This window comes from Triturus cristatus, chromosome 4_1, assembly GCF_964204655.1.
Source record: "Triturus cristatus chromosome 4_1, aTriCri1.1, whole genome shotgun sequence".
NCBI lineage: Eukaryota > Metazoa > Chordata > Amphibia > Caudata > Salamandridae > Triturus > Triturus cristatus.
The window spans coordinates 1168288671-1168310055 of NC_140585.1; the positions used below are offsets into that span (position 1 = coordinate 1168288671).

Consider the following 21385-nt stretch of genomic DNA (forward strand, 5'->3'; position numbering starts at 1 on the left):
ATAAAAAGCTGTTTTGAAGGCAAGAGCTCCCTGACAAGTTAATGTTAATGTTAATGTTAATGTTATATGAAATTTGTTAAGCGCTCGTACGCCCGGAGGCTTCATGGCGCTATAGGAAGGAACAGGCGAAGCCATCGGTAGGTAAGGAAAAGCAGCTAGTGATGCGCCTGGGAAAAGAGCCAGGTCTTCAGAGAATGTCTGAAGCTGAGGATGTTGTCGATGAGTTTAAGATGAAGAGGAAGAGAGTTCCAGAAGGTAACACGGAGTGGAGAGGATGTGGTTCAGCGGTCAGGGCTGCTGACTCGAGAGCTAGGGATCCCGGTTCAAGTCTCGGCAGCGCAACATCCTGTGATCATTTAATCTCTCTATAAGTTGCTCTATAAATCTGCTGCAAGATAGAAAAGCAAAGAGAGGCAAAACTTTATTAAAACTATGCTACAGCCAATAGAAATGGAGGAAAAGTAAGTGGCGCACACATGAACCAATGAAAAAGCTAGGAAGGAGAGGAGGCGGTTGGAAGCCCATTTTAAGTTTATATTAAAAACAATACATTTCGCAAGCACAGCGCAGTGCAGGTGAAACCCAAAAAGAACCACTGACCCAGTCTTTGACAGTTTTATGAGTGAATTATAGCTTGATGTATCCCAGATGGAGACCATGAAAACTAATGGCTTATTCAGGCTACCTGCAGAAAAAACATTCAGCTAAAAGAAGGCTGAGTGGATAAGGTCTGAGGCATGCCCTTCGTTAGGGGAGAAGCTTACAGGTGATGGCTGCACCCTGTTCAGTTATTTTCAAAACACAAGAGCATTCCAGGCAAACTTTATAAAGGCAAATACAAGATGTTTTGGGAATTAACTGACGATCATAGCCATCCTTGATCACATTGTATAGTCCTAGGTAGCTGTGACGTCTATTTTGAGTTCACCATAGTCAGCCTTGAGCACAGCTCACAGGACAGGCATGGTCAGATAGCTGTCCGAGAGAGTTTTCATCTGAAGTGGCTCTCTCCAGGGCCAGCAGGAGCCATTTTTGGGGGTGGGTGAGGGTGAATAAAACCCCATCTCCTTGGTGGTTATCTCTTTGTGTGGGTGATCCTCCTCAGCAGTAGGTCTCAGAGGTGATGCAGTCCAACATGAGCAGAGAGAGTAGGTCTTCTGGGTGAGGCTGATCATGTCAGAGGACCCAAAATGGAAAGCTTTCTCAAATCTAAACCAGCACTTTTAGGTTATTGACCTCTCTAGCTTCATGAGTTTTGGTTGTGGAAAAAAGTCGTAAATTTAAGCTTCCAGTGCTGTACAGACACCCAATAATTATCTCTACATGGGTGACTGGTTGTCTGTAAGCAAGCAGTAATGCTAAACTATTTGACATCAGACACAGAGTAAATAAACACATGGTGTTTGCTACATTGTAGGTACTAGCAGCACATGCCTCAGCACATTAGCCTTTGACCTTTATGTGACACATGCAGGGCTCTCTAAATATTCAGCTACAAGTAGGGTTCAATAGTCTTACTCTAGTACTGTTAAAGTGAATGGGCGAGAAGGGAAGGAGTTATGACATGAGACACACAGTTTTTGTGAAACCCTAAAGTCGTTTTCAATACTTTTTTTCTCTTTAAGTAGTGTAAATGTCCTTGGGTGTACTCGTATCCAGAATCATTGGAGAAGGGAATTCATGCAATTTTGAGCAGGCCTGGGCATAGTTCGTGGAGTTTCGCTACCCGGAACTCCGCAAAGTTGCAAAACAACTCAGCGGAGTTCCGCAAGTGGTGGATTGCAGGGCGAACTGTCATTCACACTGATCTTCCTGCTGCTCTGTAGAAATTCTACCCGAGTGGCAGCTCGGGATAACAAACTTACCATTCGCGAGCGGGGAGAAAAACTCCGCTGCACTACGTGGAGCAGAGTTTTCTGCAATCCGCGTGCTCCGTGGAGCGCAGAAACTCCGCAAACGTAGTAGAGTTCACCGCCCAGGCCTACTTTTGAGGTGATGGTGCCAGAATGCTGTTCATTTAGCTAATTGTGCCTTAATATGAACCAGAAAATATATATCTACTGTCAATTGTAAAATAAATGATTTGTTGTGGTAATCCATTTTGTTACCCTCCTCGGCCACCATATCTGATTCTGTTGTCTGAAACTGTGTAACTTATTATATAATTACTCTGAAATGCGACGTTTTTTGGCTCTTCCTGACTCTTACATGGGTGACTCCCTGAAACCAGCAGCTGACTTTTGTCCAGTTCAGTACCTACTTTGTAGCACAGCGCATGCTGCAAGCAGTGTTTAGTTTGTTAAAAGAAAAAAAGTGCTAGGGCCTTTGTCAGGAGGCCATTGCAGCTTGCAGCACCCATTGCCAATGCCAGCCCTGCCAGTGACCGTACCTACGCAACTGCTAACCATCACACTCCTACAAGTGTGGCAATTCAGACGGTATAAGGCCCCCGGAGATATAAGAATGGCTTGGGCGGCAGATATGTGGTTGTTTTGAATTTAGATTGGATTAATAAACAACTGTGGTTCTGCTCATCTCTAAATTACACACACTACGCCACCATGTGGCAGCTGTCATAAGTGCTGGTGTTGACAATTAAGTGCCGTGCACAGGAAACCAGTGGCTCAAATTAAGCACTGGATGCAAGATTCTCTGGCATGGGCCAAATGTGGATTAATACACAGTCTCATTCTTACAAGAAAAGAACAACTTGTTTCAGTTTTTAGGACCAAAATTGATGTCATACATAAAGTTTAGCAGTTGTACATCACCACTCTAATATTCAGGTAATTGTGGGAAAATGCACAGGGCACAAACAGATGGGCAGCAAGTTATAAAAGCTTCCATCCAGGCAAGGAGGCTGCAAAAAAAGAAGATAGTAGAACTTGTTATACGATGGAGCAAGTATAAGGGCATTCATCATTCTTTCCACGGTGAAATACATTAATCTTATTTTTGTAATATTGGCCCAAGATGGAGCAGCCTCTTAAGACTGTCATATTGTCCGTGCCCCTGATGGGAGAAGTGATAGGCCACTCTTGCAACGGGCAGTTCGCTAATTAATCAATCAAGTAATCAATGAATCCTTTATTTTGCGGTAGGCTGTGCCATCGTAGCATAAAGGAACGATTGCTTTGAATGAAATTCCTTATATGGAGTATAAAAAAGTATGTTAGCACCTATGCAGTTTTCTTATCCAGTCCTTAGTGTGTTTTAGAAAGTATGTGCTAAAAGTGTTTCATTGCACTTGACTTGAGAAGCTGCTTTCTAGAAGAAGTAAGCTCAGACCAGCTTTCTGGAGGTTCTACATACTTTTATGAACACATTTATACTATATATGTTCCTTCTATTGAACCAGTAGTCTTGCACTTACAGAGTAAGAAAGATGAATATTAAACCATAGCTACTAATGCAGTCAAGACATAGTACTTAGACAAACAAAGACCATTATATGAGATGGGACAAGGCAGGGGAAATCCTAGCATGGCTAAATAGCAGAGAGATGGGGCAGCGATATGTGAGAAATATTAGCGCCAGATGGTCACAGGGTCGCTGGAGACAAGTAAATAGCAGAAACATTTCCAGAACATTTAGAAGAATTTTATTAACCCCAAACTATGGTGGACCAGTCAGTTTTGACAAAATTCATCTTAGACTGCCCTACTAGAAGTTTGACTAATAAATACAAAATGAGGTTAGAAGAGGAGATAACTAAAGAAGGAATAATAATGGCACTAACTCAACTACAGTTGGGTAAAGCCCCAGGCCCAGAAAGGCTACCAGTTGAATTCAATAAAAAAAAATGGCCAGACTAATGATTAAACCTATGTATGATCTGTTCCTGGAGGTGTATGAGAAAGGCAAAATGTGATCAGACTAAAGAACAGTTCTGCTACACAAGGAAGGCAAAATTAGCGATACAAGCATATCTTATTGTCCGATCTTCCTACTCAACTGCAACACCATAATTCTGGCTAGATTATTTACCAGTAGATCTACCAAACTAAATTTAAGAAGACTTCATAATAATGCAACCATGAACAGATTAAGGGAACCAATTCCAACTGTCTTTTTAGATGCTAATAAAGTATTTGACTTAATAGAATGACCTTTCCTATCCTCTACATTACAGAGAATTGAGGTTGTGCCCATATATTTGACCTAGATTAAGTTATTATACCAAGACGTATTTGCCAGAGTGAGGGTGAATTTATCTAGGGATTTCCCAATCCAAAGGGAAACACTGCAGGGATGTCCTCTATGCCGCTGTAATTTGGACTAGCTGTATAGCCTCCTTCTGAAAGTGTACGGACTGTCGCTTGTGTAAAGGGAGGAGTCTGGGGTGGAGCCTGGGATTAAATAATTTCACTATATGCAGGCAACATCCTCCTACATATATCACACACCAAGAGTCCTTAGAAAGACTCAAAATAATATATATCTTTTTTTATTTTCTTATTGACATATACAAGAAAATATTCTGGCTTAAGTATCAACTGGGATAAATAATTAGTATTCTTTCTCGGATGATAGACTCCAGGGGTTACGTTCTCGTACCCCTCAGAATTGAACATTATCATGTAAATACTTTTGAATAAGCACTCACATACGGGAAAGATAACCTGCAACTATTAAAAAGTAAATTAAATGCTGATGGCTCCCACTGGCGCAATCTTCCACTGCCAATGCTCAGAAGAGCAGCAATTTACAAAGTGGTAGCTCTCACTAGATCTTTGTATGCATTACAGATTACTCCATATGAAATTCATAAGAGCTTAGTTAGGAAACTAGACCATATAACAAGAACATTGATATAGGCAGGAAGATCCCCACACATAGCACTACGAACACTACAGAGATTAACATTTGAAGTGGGAATTGCGCTTTCAAACATTCAGAATTATGAAGCACCACTTTTATCCTCAATATATGGGTGGGTCTAGGGGTGAACTACATGTCCTGGCATTTAAAATGGATCGCCGTCTACTTGGACTGAAAGGATACACGCGCACTCGTAGGATTCCACTCACTAGCGACACTGTAATCAAATCTTGGAACAACCTGATCAAACAAATAAGGTGGGAGGGCAGCTTGACCTCCACAGTACCCCATGATGCATAGGTACACGACTAAAGCAATGGGGAAACTGCAGGGGTTCGGGAAATGGGATGACATAGGCATCTCAACCCTGAACAAAGTGTGGAACCAAATTGGAATGGTATCATTCGACCACTTTACAAACTAAATATGAAATGAATCAGACAGAAATGTTTAAGGTTTTACACTTCAAACATGCACTAACCACTTAAATTGACACAAAGTAACTAAAGAATACTCCAGCCTAGCAAGGTGATTGTTGTATGGACAGCTACTGAGCAAAGCCATCTCGCTAATATATAGTACACTATTTTAAATTTCCAAAAGCTAAAAACTAAACCATGAGGATAAGATGGCAGTAATATATTGGGGAAATGGGCGACTGTATGTGCGAAAACACTATAGAGTCCCAAAAGAAGTCTCAAATACAATGAACTTCAATCTGATACAATTGAAAGTGCTACATAGAACATACTACAGGAGAACACAACCACATAAAGTTGGTATGATTACGTAGATGTCGACAGTAGAGAACATTTTTACGTATTATCTGGGAATACCCCAAGATGAAAAAATCCTGGGAACAGATAGAAACTTCTTTATAAGCTATGATACTAACCGAGGCATTGGATGCACTGCAGGGCGTCAGGGAGAACCTGGACCTACAAAATATCAGAAATTATTAGTAGTTTAGGGATATGCAATTGTTAAAATATATTTTGCAAAAACTTGGTAAAAGCAGAACCACCAACAATATTAGATTGGGAAAAGAATATGGACTGGTGCTTGGCTGCCAAAAAAGGAGAGCGGATGCCTACAGCAATATCAGAAAATAAGGGAAAACTAGGAGGCGGGCTTATGGGAGACTAAAGATCTCAGTATTATGATATCCTATAAAAGGCACAATTAGTAGTAGAGGACATACATGCCTGGACAACCCTCAGTAAAAGGAACAGCTGTAGATAAGGTCCTAAAGAAAGGAAGAAACTAAGCACAAGTGGTTCGGTGGAGTCTACAAGGGTGTACACCCACATTGATACCTAGTGCTATCCAAATCTATGATGATGACAGGAAAGTGGTCAAATTGTAATGATCTTCCATTAACGTCATAAAAACCCATCAGCATGTTTTTAAAACCAACACACACAGAAGTCTCCTCCAACTTCATCTAACTCATGTAAGCAGTTGCTAGAAAGGACAAGTCGTGTCGAGAAGCAGTTGCCTTTGTCAATCAGACGGGCGACGTGCTGAGTCCGACAACAATGTGTGTCGAGGACCAGCTGGGCGTGTCCACATTCATTGCCACTCATTCACAAAACCCTTCATGACTGAAGTCACTTAAAAGAAATATGGTCCCAGCCCACATTTCCTAGAGAGCATATCGCAAGTACAGGAAGGAAATGTGGATCCTGCTATTGCGTTACGATTGTGTGTGTTTCCTTTCTACAGATAAACAACTGTGCTTGTGACTTCCATTGCTGGGTCAGCTGTTGCAGTATACACTAACATATCAGGGGGCGTTCAGAATTGCCTGCACGCACTTCCCTAGGGGAAAAAGCCTTTACAGTGAGGTCTTCACCTCGTTGTGCCTTTACCACGTATTTTTATCACGCACATTTTATCACGCATATTTTTACCGCGAATATGCATTTACAATGCATGCCAGTACCATGCATTTCAGGTAAGTTAGGGCAGTGGGGGGTCTCCCCCCCCACAAATGTATTGTTTTTAAATCTAAAAACAATGCTTGGTATTGGCATGCGTTGCAAATGCATTTTCGCAGTAAAAACATGCGTGCTAAAAAATGCATGGCAAAGGCATGCAATGTATTTGCCCGTGTTGTACCGTCGTACAACATTCCCTAGAGGACTCAAATGTATTTCTTTCTTCTGGGGTTGCTTGGAAGCATTCCAAACTAGAGCCCTCCTCGGCCTTCAAGCTATCTTTGGTGTTTGAAGAAGGTGTTTTAAGTCTGCTTCTAATCGTGTAGCACCTACAGCTCGAAGCAGAGATGGGGGTCTTTATATAATTGAATGTCATAAAACTCCAAAAAGCAGCTGCAGTACTTATATATATCTCCTCTAAATATTCATTCTCTCAAAACATGCTTGGTTATGGATTTATGGGATTGCTTGCCCTGCCTCTTTGAAAGTTATATATTGAAATGTATCTCATGCATGGTCATCCCAAAAAATAGTCATTCTGAAGTACATTGGAGTGCCATGTATCACCACCAGTTGTTTCACCAGGGCCATTTGTGTATTTTTGTATGTGCCAACTTTTAAGTCACCCTTGGTATGTGCCCAAGTGCCTCTACTGTTGCCACCATTTTATACGGCGGGATTTTCCATGTTGTGCTCATCAAATCTACTTCCTGCCTCGAACAACAGTGGTGCAAGGGGAGACTTGAGAGTTTTTTCAGTAGAATACCAGATCATGCAGGGTTTCAAACACAGAATGACACCCATTATGTTTCACACTGGTTTGTTCTACTAGATAATGGACAGTAAGTTGATTCTGCCGTTAGGCCTTCATAGGTGATACAACAAATATTAGGACCTGTAGGAAAGTAGGATCTGCTTCTATGGTTACCCCCACTTTTTGCTTGATCTGATGCTGTTTTTGACTAGTCTTACTGGGATCCTGCTAATTAGGACCCCAGTCTATCTGCTTTCTCCTTAAACTGTTGTGTTCAGTGCTTGGGTACATCCCAGTTTGAATACTGGGGTACCCTTGTCAGTTCCTAGTTTATGGTACCCATGGCATAGATACCCCAGAGGTTTCCAATGGGCTGAAGCATGTATTATGCCACTTATGAGAGACCATTCAAAATGGAACTACAGACCTGCCATTGCAGCCTGTGTAAGTTGGTGCTTGCACCACTTACTAAAGATATAGGTTTACTATATCTAAGGGTCACTGCAATTAAAACCTATAAGTCACCCCTATAGCAGGCCTTTACAATCCTGAAGGCAGGGTGCTTGGTTATAAGTGAAAGGGTGCCCCTGCATGATCAGGACACCCTTGCAGCCCACAGAGTCCATTCTCCTGTTTTGTCAGTGAAGCAGCCGTATACTATATAGAGGGGCACTGCGTAATTACGAGATGACCATCTTTAAAACGGCTGCAACGAATCCTATCATATTTGTTATCAAACCTGTTGGAATCATACCTCCCACACTGTAAACAGTGTGAGAGGTATGATTTCAAGCACTGGGAGAGCCCTCCGTTAGGCTCTCAGTGTTCCCGGTACAAGCCTTCTAGACCGGGACAGCGAAAAATGGTTGCTGCCGACCAGAGACACATTTCTGCCCTTCTGCTGCTGAGCCAAGCTCGAGCAGAGGAAGGTAGAACAATAGGCATCCTGTCATAGGGAGTCGTGACCACCTCTCAAACAGGATTTAGTGTATTAGGGCTGGGTGGGTGCACTTGCCAGCACCAGAATGTCTGCATGAGGAGCACATTTGGTGACCCTGTGCATAGTCCAGTTCAAACCAGTCCTGGGAGCCGTTGGCTCCCGCTCTGGCATGAAACTGGACAAAGGACCTAGGATTAAAATCCCCCCTGTCCAGTCCCTCCCCTGGGAGGGTCCCCTGAATCGTCCCATCCCTTTCCCTAGGATACTTAAGGGTTTACCTGGGTGTAGGTCCCTAGATTCGTTGTGGGTTAAGATTCAGATCAGACACCACTTCTATTTCTACCATCTGCCCACTCTGGACTGTGTTTGGGCCTGACTTTGTCTTCCTTCCAGTCTGCTGCATCGTCTTTGCCTGTGCATCATACAGGAACCTTCCAAGGCCTGTGAAGCATCAAAGACACCAGAAGAAATCTCCCTTAGAGTGAAGGAGTAATTTCCCTGCATTTGAACTAAGTCGACTGGTTGCAGATCCTGAGATCCTCTGGACTCCGTGGGCTCTGCAACACAGGTTGTGGCTTTCCACAGCTCCTGAGGCCTGCCCTGCCCTCTCACCAAGTTTGAGACCAGTATCCCTCGTGGGGGTTGCAATAACTTAACCCCTGTGCACCCTGTCCAACTTGCAGTTGCAAAGGCTTGTTAGCTTCCTTCCAAGAAGATCTTTGGGCTCCTGTAGCCCCAACCTCGGGCATCTCCTGTGACCTGAATCTTCAGCCACACCACACCGTGTGCATCGTGGCCTGCATCTTTTGGTGAGCTGCTTGAGGTCCTCTCACGACTCCAGTGCCTCTGGCCTGTGGGTCCATTTGAGGGTCACATTTATTACTTTTGGGCTCCCCTGATTGCTCTGGCCTGCCCTGACTCTCCAGCTTGTTGTGAGTCCCCTGGACCCTGCTGGTCCCAACTTTGCATCTTTTCGACTGCCTGCGTGGGTTGCATTTGCCAAGGCTTGTTGGTGCTCCCACCGGACACCGACCCCTCAGCACTCTACATCCTTCATGGGACAGCTTACATCCGAGTCCTGGTCTTCCTCAGCGCCGCCTGGTCCTCACAGCTGCAGAGTCAAGGTTGTCATCTTCCCTGAAGCACACGACATCGGAGGGCATTCGTCTTCCAAGTCTACTGGTCACTCCTGAGTGACATAGACTCTGTCCCCTCTGCTTTCAGGTACTCCTCTTCAAGAATCCACATTTGAATTCCCACGAACACTGGGTTCGACGGCGGTTTCCGACACCACTTCACACGTATGCACCCAGCTTTCCTGGTGTAGGTAACGTGGGTACTAGGGTATCCACGGGTGGGGTGGCTCTCCAACCTTCTGTCTTTCAAGGGGTTCCTCCAGGGTCCACTGGGAAGGGTCCTTAATTTTTAAAAATCCAACCGCGACGTGCACATAGACTTGTAAGGAGCACATGGTCGTGTTCACACACTGCACATGCTCTCCGTGGGGTCCCTAACTACTTACCTTGGGTGGTCCTGTGGGTTCCCAGTAATACTACGTCCTCTCGACATCATCCTGCCTCGAGTTGTGGTTCTTATACCACTTTCTTAATATAAGATTTGGTCCCCCCCCGGGGCCCTCTTGTGTATTTCGTACTATTTACTGTATTTCTTGCTAAAGTATTGTGTTTATCTCCGTGTGGGAGATACTTGAACGTACTAGAGAGTATTATATAATAAATACATATTTTTATAAATACTTGGTGTGGTTCTTTTCACTTAATCTATACTATAAGATTGCATACTGGTAAAACAAGCTGCTTTACACTCCTTCTGGACTAAGCCTGAAGCCTGCTCTTCACGGCTACCACTTGCAGAGCTTTCTAAGGTTGTCTGAGACCTCTTAAATCACCATGAGGGTTGTCTGGACTGGTGCAAGGTGCCCACTTACATAAGTGGACGTCATATACCAGAACACTTTCTCACAGGACTTAATTTGAATGCATAAATTACTTTGTTGCTATTATGACAATTGATTTTGATTGCAGAGTTAGAAAACTGTCCTGTTTAAGCTGCTGGTTCGGTTTGGAGATTGCATAACTTCTCTGCCATTCACCATCTAGTGAGTGGGGTGGCTCCAGGGGCATTTCTGATCTGGAATGTGGGTCAGCCCCTTTCACTTGTGAGCTCTGCAGTGGCATGGCAATAGCATTGCAAACTGGGAAGGGGCATTTATCCCATCATGTTTGAACTCTTTCAAAGCTACAGAGTAAAACATGCACACTTGTGTAGAGGGCACGCATACATTATAATATTGCATGCACAAGGAGGAAGTGGTGCAAACTTTGAAACACCTGCAACCCAATGCATTTCTTTTATTTGGCAATGTGACGGAAAGTAAACTTGTTAACTAGGTCTGGCAAAAAGAATTGAGGCATGCACTGAGCTAATTCTTGCTGCAAACGTGCAGATTACATAGAACACTAGTTTGACAGCTTTGACAATCCTAAGAGGTGGGAAAAAGGTATTAAGATTGATTTAATGTATTGGCTTAAGAAACAAAAAGCAGTATGAATTGGGGGACATTGATGTTTCCTGGTAGGCATCCAGGAAGTCAAGGTATAGACTCATTTCAGTGATCAGAGTTAGTTTCCAAAGAATTACCAAGATTTTCTTTCTGGCTTTTATGTAGTCTTTGCCTGTCTGCTGTTTTAAAACTGAATTTCGGAAATTTGTCTTCGCCAAGCCTTACAAATTTTTCTTTTACAGATCCAAGAAGAAAAGTTGAAGATTTTCGGGATAAATCATTTGTGAAACCCACGGACTGCCTGAGACAGAAAACCCAGCTGAAGCTGGACCTCTTTCCAAGTGAGGTGGTGTCCAGAAACCGCTGCCGGGGACTGGAGAGTCCACCCAGCAATCGCTATGCTGGGGATTGGAGCATCTGTGGGCAGGACTTCCTTTTGGTTCCAAGTGGGAACCTGGTGGATGCTGACTACGACGAAGTGGCTGGAACGGACAGTGAGAACGAAGAGGAGAATGCAGTCCTTGATCTGAGGGAGGGCTTCCTGACTCAGACTGGGACAGTCTTTGTTAGGGACTTTGCACTGGTGGATGACCCTGCAGAGATTGATTTGGAGACTCCCTTTAGCCCTCGGCTGAATCTGAAGGATTTCGACGCTTTGATTTTAGACCTGGAACGGGAACTTTCCAAACAGATTAACATCTGCCTGTGAGCCCAGATGACTGTCCAAAAATGTTTGCATACTAAAGCACCTGGGATTCACATGAGAGCCTCCATAGAGGTCCTTGTACAAACATTACGTATTGACCACCTTGTGCATTGAAAATGTCTGGTTGTACGCTCTCTGAGAGATATTTGGTTGATGCCTTCAAGGTCTTACTGCAACTGCTTGTTTCTGTTGACGACGAGTAAATGTCTTAGTCAACCTGAGTATGTAACATGATGCCAGCATCTACCTGTGGTTTTCTGATTTGCTACAAGTTGTGGTTCAAGGCATGTGTTAGTCGATAGAGACTATGCGCTGTTGTGGTATCCATACCCAGGTTGCTGGCAAGGAAAGGAATGGATTAAAATTATGCAAATGACCATCAAGACCAAAGTAGGAAACATCCCCTTAATGTAGGGGAGCCAATCCTTACCCTCGGTTTGGTGTTAGAGTTCTTGGATTGGAGCTTGAATGTAACAGGCAAATTGTGGTGTTTGGGACCACATCATTGTAGTTGGAGGAGTAATTTTGGGAGCCGCACTGCAAAATTAGGAGTCCATCCCATGAGTTGGAGTCCCAGCTCTTTGTTAAGAAAAGGCACTTTACTTCCTTTGTATCTGTCTGTATGTTATCACACTTCACTCCCCACTGCAAAGGCTCCCAAGATAGTATAGGAATCACCATGCTTGATAACCCACGCCCGGGGTCGCTGCATGCATGCTTCTGTATTCCTATAGAACAAAGCACTTTCAAATTTTGTTTGTGTGACTGGTGGCTTGTAATATCAACACCTCTGCTCAAGAGTGCCTGTTGGTCCATGGTGACAGTCCTGTGATATTTTGAGTACATCCACAAAAGTTACATTTGCATATAGTTAATTTAAATTAGAATCATTTATATTGTCAGTGGTATCCTGAAAATCTGCTGATGGACATCCCTTTCTTGGCAGAATGTTATTCTCTTCTGCTGTGACTTGAGATGAATAATAGTGAGATATATTTACGAAGAATGGGATGGGCTGGTGCTCCAAAATTTGAAGTTAAGAAAAAATGGACCAAGTTTTCTTCCAATGGTTGAACAGATTGAGGCTTTGAGGACATTTTGCTAAAAGCATAATCTTTCACATGATGTGAACAATTCCACAGGAGGGCCTCTTCCTTTCCCTGCTAATGTGGCTTGGCGGACACCGGTTATGCACATAACATGTGAATTGGGATCAAAAAAGTTCCAAACCCAACCAGCAAGGAGTGAAGTCTAAGGTGTAAACATCTTGGGTAGGCAAGTGTTCTGCAATGCCATGTTGGTATGACCTGGATCTAAGTACACTAGTTTGGATAGGCATATGTCAAGCAAGGCCAATTCCACACGTTAGAGAGTAGGTAGAACCCTTCTCTAAAGTCAGGATCAGGGCTACACCTAGAAGGCTATCGGATGACCTATGAAAGTTGGCCAAATAACTTTCTTATTTTAACCTCGGGTTGACCCAGTACAATTTAGTTGTGGTGTTTGATGGATTGTTTAAGATACCCATATAGAATAGCTTTCTAACCTGTTCGATGGGTCCTTGTGTCTTCATCACAGGTGTGTTTAAGTAGGAGGTTGAGATGGGCATCAGTGCTAGCTCCAGAAGACTGATGAAAAAGCATCCACACATTTGTTTAAAGGTGATGCTTCTTATTCAGTGGGGGTCACTGCGGTAGGAAGCATCTTCTCACTTCAAGGTTAAAACAGAGTAAAACAATCAAGGACCTACCCACCTGACCCCGCCCCACCCACCCCATTTCATCTTACTCTCATGAGGAACCTTTCAGACGCATTCATTAATCTTGAGCTTGTATTTCATCCTGGAGTCGTCAGGGGAACTATTCCTACACGTGTTGTGTTGTGTTGTTCTTTCCCTAGGTGACCCCCTCTTAAATCAATACATAAGGTAGGGGCGCCTATTAAGGGTTGACCAACATATTAGTTCTCACCCTTGTTTTTCTCACCACACTGTAGATAGTTTTTTTCGAGCACACCTCACTTTATTATGGGTCCTGACGAAGCGCCACGAGATCCTCCTGACTCAATGCGCGCGAAACATGTTGACCAGAAGAGTCGAGCGTAGCTAGCCACTCATCCGTTGTGAGCATATATAGCTTTTACGCCACTCACCCCCCTTTTTAATAAGGTGGTTGACTGAGCCAATAAACTTCTATTTCAGATTAACCAACCTCTTTTAAATCACTTACATCTACACTCCCGGGCCCTCACACGCATGCACCATACGGCAGGGAACAAAAGATCTCCGACAAAGAGCCCCTGTATGGGTGCCCGTCGGGTATTGCACCGCCGACCCGACGAGGAGCAGAACCCAGATGATGAAGCATGACACCTAGCTTGCTGGGTGTGTGAGGGTTTTAGTTCCACCCTGGAGGGATTCCCTTCCCTTGTGCACTTACTTTCACTAGGTTGAAGTCTGAATTGGAATACTTTATTCCCCGTCGACTTCCTGTCCTGTAGGAACTACACATCTCTTGTTGATACAACTATTCCTACACCACACATGTTGCTTAAACTGTGGGGAATTGTTTGCCTTACTCATGTTTTACAGACGTGCTGCTTTGCCCTTTCGATTGTTCTCCCTGTCCATCAAAGTCACACAGCACCTGTGTATTTTTAGACTGGGGAACACGTAACCACATCAGTGGTGCTGTCACACTATGAGACGACAGATGGCTTGTTTTATACACACATATACGCACATACACCCACCTATATAAAATGTATATACTAAGAAAAATGACCGCGTTGTAAATATACAGACTGTGCACTGCCCGAGGGAGCAGTGCACTTGAATTCTAAGCAAGTAAATATACCGTCACAGTATTATAAATATTGCACCTTTAGGGGCAGTGCTCCCCATTATAGCTCTGGTTCCTTCATGCAGGGCTCCCCTAACAAGCTTAGTATACCAAACAGTGTTATAAGTCCTGATCCTTACTGCCCCTCTGTACATGTACCTCTTGTTTTCACCATTGCGACCGCAACCTGCTGTAGCCGCGATGACTAATTTCGTCAGTGTAGTGCATAGGACGTCTATGGTGATAGAGGGGATTGTACACATGCGAGTTGACACAACAAGGCAAATGAGTACTTTGACGCAAAGAGCGGAAATGTTCCTTTTTGATCCATCACAAAAGGGTTATAGAAGAGCATCTCCTGGTGATTTGACTTCTTGTCGTTGTTAGTCTAGACTTGTCCAGGTCTTTATTAGTGCTTTATACCTACAAGTCGCATAGTCTTTAAGCACTCGCGGGTTTGGCAACCGCGGGTTTGGCAACCGTAGGACTTGAAACACAAGGAGATTGGGATTTCCACGGGATTGCTGTTTGTGGTCAAGGGTTGAAGTCTTGATTAGAGCTCCTATCTCCTGGGTCCACAGTCAGTGGGACTGGTGGCAGACCACATCTTCAGGATTCCTGAGACTAGCTCTTAGCCTTGTCAGCTTGGTCTATAATGCTTGGAGGTGCAGAATGCAGCCATTCCGAACAGCACTGTGAGACTATCGAGCACACCCAAGTTATCGCATCTCGCGGTCTTCGGCAGCTCCAGCTTTACTCGTAGCTCAAGGATTCTAGCGCTGTATATTCTTGACAACTGGTATTTTTCTGACTGGGATTTCTTCAGGTTGAAGAAAAAAAAAACTGAATCTTGACTGCTTTTATCCCGATAGTGGAGCTTTCGAATTTGGATGTTGTGAACCAGCACCATGACTTTGCCAGATCGATACCCATGGCTAGCTGTGATAATATACGTTGCATCTGTTTGTACCTTCTTTGGGTGATCTAGAACTCTCTATGTTTCCATTAATCCGAATAGTTTGGGCCCCGTGATCAGTTAAATTCAAACTAACTCCAGTATATAACACACAACTGGCATAGACGGTGGTTATTTATTGCTCAGAGGCCACTCGGTTGGGGAACTCTGCTATGTATAGTTATGACTCCTTTGTAATCATTTAGGTCTTGTTTTGTGAAGCAATTTCAACTCTGAAAACAGGAAGTGACATCAGTTGGAAACAAGAAGTATAGCCTGTAAATCATTGCAACAGCGACGATGCGATACACCAAGAACAGAAATTTCAAATACTTTAAAACAAGTTTTAAATTTAATGTGCAACGCAGGCAGGGTCAAGGTAAAAAAAAAAAAAAAAAAAAAAAAACCACCCAAAAAAACACAAAAGCATACTGAAAGTGGAGGTCAGCTCAAATAGGAGCAATACTTGCAACAATTAAAAGCGGAGGAGATTGAAAGGCTCGGGTATTATCAAATCTGGCACAAAATAACTGTTTATTAGTAGGAAACAATATCTTTATCATATTATCATGCCTAGTGCCACTGAAGTTATGATTCTGCTGGCCCAGCGTTTTCCACATAATGGTGGATTCACACCCTTACCACATAATGATCAATCTACTGCATCATTTGCATATATAAACAAAACAATGACTTTCTATCTGACATGGATCAAAAGTTACGTAAAAAAGACCAACGTGGTGCTGTACAGAGGCAGATCCTTTGAAGAAGTATACTGGTTACCTGTCATTTGCTGATTAATGTATTCCGGTGTCCACCCACTACCACTGAAGTGCAACCTGTGTCCAAACGACAATAATAGGTGTGATACTGACAAAATAATCTTGCCACATGGCACCTCATTAGGACACATAATTTGCCTTTTCCTGCCGCATGACTTGGTCATCTTTGCTTCATAATGTATTCCTCCCATTTCCCATAATTCCAGTGGACATGTAGCCATGTCAAATTCTAGAAACCCACAGGCATGGTTTTTCAAAGAATTGCTCAATTTGATGAATATATATTTTTTTGTGTATCTGAATTTGTTGAAAATGTGACCCTCCTCTGTCCTCTATTCATTCAGATCTACCAGAAAGTGCGGCTTTCCAGATCTGCAGCCCAGGTTCCTGTGTATAACCCCCACTGTGTATCACACCCTTGTTCCTTTTCTGCTCCTGGGTCTCCCAACATCCCAGCTTATGCCAGGGAAGAACCAACTTGTAACCTTCTCTTTGTTTGTCCTCCACGTCTGCCTACCTGCCCTCGGATGACATTGTCACCCACCACAGTTTTTAATAGGAGCATTTTAAGCCTATTTTTGGTACTATGGGATCACAGAATTCCAACCACATGTTGGGACTGTTTAAAATGTGAATCACTCTTGCTTTGTGCACAGTTCGGTAATGGCGGTCACCTGCCATTTTCCTGCAGCCAGGGGACACCTTGTTGGCTGTATTTGAAAAGGTGACATGAAAAGTATTATGGCCATACCTTAAAGTATTTTTAAGTTATATGTTTTAATATTTTGTCCAGTTATATTTCTTTGTACTGTTATGCATATATGTTCAATAACTCATGGCCCATAACATAAAGCGGGCCACCCGAAGTTCATAGATTTATTTTTGCATATTCACTCTTTTACAAATGCACAGTGTTCAGCATACAAAGCACATGGTCATTATGTAATTGTGATCATTTTTGTGTATTTAAGATGCTATGAAGATACCTTATTTTTTGGATTTGTGAATTTCTAAAGTAAAAATCTATAAGGTACAGATTTGGAAAGCGGTGGCTTCATTGTAGTCACCCTTTCACCACTCACCGTAATATTCTCAGTATTTTACACATTGCGCAATAAAGAGAAATAAGATATCCGGAAAAGTGACCTTGTCTAGTTTCTAGGTATAATGTTCCATCTCATAGTGCATAGTCCTTATGTATCGTAGGACAGTATAAAATCTACCTGTGCCACATGTGGTGGGTATGCGTGCATAGTGTAATGAAAACAACAAACTGTGTGCTCCTTTAGATGACATTTTCTAGTGAATCTTCAATGATGTCATATGAGCTCTCCCTTTACTCTCAAATCTTTGGGAAGTGCGTGCTTAGATTGCGATAAGCCTCGAGAGTGGCAGGGTCATATCGCAGAGGTCTTCCAGGCCACACTTTTCACTCCTGCTAAGCACTCCATAGCTGAAAATCTAGCATAACAAAGCTCCAAGCAGATTAGGTTTACTGCAGACCACTGAGAAATCAAGGTTTATTTACAGACCTCGAAGAGTTATGCAGATTAAAACTGCACTATCACCGAAAGGAGGAGTCAGTTTACCTCGTGACTGCAAAGACTTCTTCGAGGAAAAACAACCTGCAAACATCCGGACCCAGCACTAGATGGCAGGAGTATGCAACCCATGTGAATCTACAGCTCTACATGCCAAGAACAGATGTTTACAGGGTAAGTAACATCATCCTTGCCCTCCCCTCCCACCATCATTCAAGTTTTATTCCTCGATGCAAGAAATTTGAAGATGAATTCAATAACGCAATTCTCAATTGCATTTGAGCTACTGCTCACCCTCACAATACATAGCAAACTACACAGACAGTTGCAAAATATGAAATATAAATTCATATTATGAAATGCTATTGACACATTATTAAATTTGAAAATGATTCCTTTCCCCTAGACACTTGTTAGTTTGTATTAGATTTTATTCCCTGTTGTACAAATGCGAACACAAAACTAAATCAGATGGGGCAATAGGTATACTGAAGCTAGTTTGAAAGTGGCCAGAATGCTATGATATAAAGTGCTCTGTTGATACTGGGACACCTCAAAGGTACATCTTAGCCTATTCCCTGTATTCTAGGTGCCATTATGACATTACTATAGGAAATATTAGATGATTATTTAAAATATTAATCTTTCTGCAATTCCATATTCGATCGTTATCTAAAATATCAATCTTTCTGCGATTCTTATTATTTAGCCAATTTCCCAATCTTTTGTGCAACCCTTTCAAGCCCTGATTAAACAGGCAATTATAGAACCATCTTAGCTGAACCTTGGTCACTGTTCACCTCTATAGACTCTACAGCGTTTAAATACTATAAAACAGTCTACTTGGTATCATATTAATCTGGAATTTTTAGGTGGAACATGTTTTCCTTCTATTCTCTTTTTCCTCAATTTATTCTGCCACCGACTCTTCTAATGGCCCATAATCCTTTCTAGAACGACTGAAGGAAAGAAGGCTATGCCTGCTGAAGTGTAAATACATTGATCAGAACTAATGGCACAGTCTATGACCAGTCACATTATGTTCGTTTATAAAATAATAGTCCTAAATATAGCCTAGCTACAATATTTCGGATTTCAGAGTTTGAGAATACGATAAAACAATTATCCAGGTTTCATCATGTCTAAAGAGGGACATGGCTTATGTTTTCTAAAGGGTGTTAATAGAGGGCCACAATCTTCTTAACAGACCCACCCACCTATAATTCTTCAGAACTGTGTCAGTCAGAAGCTGCCGATATCTGAGCAAAGTGACGGGGCGGGGGAAGGGTGGAACTGGGGATGGACAACAACATAAAAAATAATAATAATAATTTACCTGCATCTACACTCTGATCTGGCTCCGACTCTCCAAACTGGCTCCAATGCTCGGATCTGACTCTAAGCACTTCAGGCACATGCTTCTAGAATAACCTGCAGCCAATCCCAACACTGCATGAAAGCAGTGCCAGGATTCGCCGAAGCGCTGTGGATTTGCACTCCCAGGTAGACTGGAAGCCTGTGCCTTCTCTCTCCAACCCTTATGAACTAATGGGGTTACCCAAAAAACATCAGAGGACCTTGTGTAGGGGGGGGACACCGTAGTACAGATCCTAGGCTAAGGGGTGTTGACGTTTCGACCCAACTGAACGTGTTGAGGATAACTAAACACCTCCGCTTGTGGGTCTTCATCATGACAAAGGGGTATGTATGAGACAACCGGTAGCTGGTGCTCAATATGGCAGACCAGGTCACAGCTCTCAAACCTGAGTTCATGTCAGCTGCTGTTGGGAGAGGACTGTGTTTGTTGCAACTGAGCCGTATAAGTGAGATAATTCTGGTGATTTGTTCCTCTTCGGGAATAGGCATTGCACCCTTGATGGATGCCGTATTGAACTTTTAATCCTGTTCTACCCACATGAATCCTCCATTCACCACGCATTACCGCAATGGTAACCTTAGGCGAATTGGCCACCTGTGTTCGCACCACATCTCACTGGATGCCTAATTGAATATTTTACGCACTCTATACATAAGTGTAGGGACCACTCAGGTTTGGGAGCTTGACCTGGTCTGCCATATTGGACGCCAGCTACCGGTTGTCTCTACGTACTCACCTCACACATGACCACTTTGATCTTGCCTAGACCGACAGTTTATTTATATACGGTCATATAATGCGACAACTTTGTTATTTCATAACTAGAGAATATAAATAAGATTTTGTCTTTAAAATACAGTTGTTTCTTTCTCTCTGGTGCGTTTTGAAGTGTAATTGGTTCTCTCTTGTGCAACAATCACATGAACATTTTTTTTAGTGACTCAGCTAATTAGTTTTAAGAGTCACAACCTCTTTGGCCTGTCCAAGGAGGAACGTTAGGACCACTTGTTGTTCTTATTGCTCTGTCCAACCCAGCTGGCGCTGGAAAGAGCTTCAGTGCACATGACTGTTTGGCAGGCCTGAGACGGACGGCCAAATAGTCATGCGCACTGGTTACAGTGCAAAACACTCCTCCACCAGCCTGTCATCTCAGGCCCCACCCCAAGCCTCGACCCAACAGCCTAAAAAAAACAGTGATAAACAAGCATTTATTATTGTTTTATTTTTCATTTTTTGGGCTGCTTGCTCCTCCGACATAGTGGGGGAGCTGCCGCTGGTGACAGCCCATTACCTTCCAACCTGGGAGACCTTATTTCCTGCATGTTGAACACTGTTGTAATGCACCTAAGTAAACGCACAACTGCTTGATCTTGCTTTATAAAAGGTTTGGAGGCCATATTACAGAGTGCCTGTAATAGAAAAAGAAATGTGAGAAAAGCCATCAACTTCATAACAATCATTCACTCTGCCACCCAAGTCCTGTGACACTGTGGGGCCGATTATGATGCAGCCCGTAAACGCTCTGACAGGGCCGCATTGTAATGGGCCGCTCAGTTTCCTTTCCGACCGCCTCATTATGATGGAGACGGTCGGAAAGGAAACCGGCTAGTCATTCCGGCTGGCTAGTAATCTCTTTTTCGGGCCTTTCTGCGCTTGAGATTACAATGCATGCTTTCCGACATTGTTTCCATGCCGGCCTGTCTGACATGGAAACCATGTCAGAAAGCGTGTTTGTGGGCCCCCAGCAGGGCCCCCTTTGGTGCAAGACCTCAGTTTAGAAGCAGAGGGGTCACATATGGTGTCCCCCTGTTGATCCCTGCCTTGAGGTGCCTGATAAGGGGTGCAGGGATGAACCACACCTCGCACTTCACTACGGAAGCATACATTACGGCCAATAGTGAAATATACGAATGCAACCGACATGAGGCAGTCTGTTGGTCCCAGGACCGAGTCGGTGTCGGGCGGAAGCAATTCCACCCGACATTGAAATCAGGCCCTGTATGTTTTATGATAGTTTAACTGAACCCAAGTAATCCGTGTTGGACATTATCAGAATGCATAGGTAAAGAAAGTCAGATATAATTTACTAAAAGCTTGAAAATTCCATGTTGTAGCTGTTCTAAAATAGCTAACCTTATAAACTGAGACCCAATTGAATAATTCTTGGATAACTCATGTTTTATGTTATATTGATTGCAAAAACA

At 43.1% G+C, this 21385-nt stretch overlaps 1 protein-coding gene across 1 annotated transcript in view; it reads left to right on the top strand.

Annotated features, from left to right (window-relative positions):
• Positions 1-15886, top strand: part of SYDE1 (synapse defective Rho GTPase activating protein 1) — a 121543-nt gene extending 105657 nt beyond the window's left edge. The window contains exon 8 of the mRNA XM_085654368.1: positions 11222-15886. Coding sequence (XP_085510494.1) covers positions 11222-11688 — 467 coding nt within the window. The 3' untranslated portion in view covers positions 11689-15886. The remainder of the gene's footprint in view (positions 1-11221) is intronic.
• The last annotated feature ends 5499 nt before the right edge of the window (positions 15887-21385 follow it).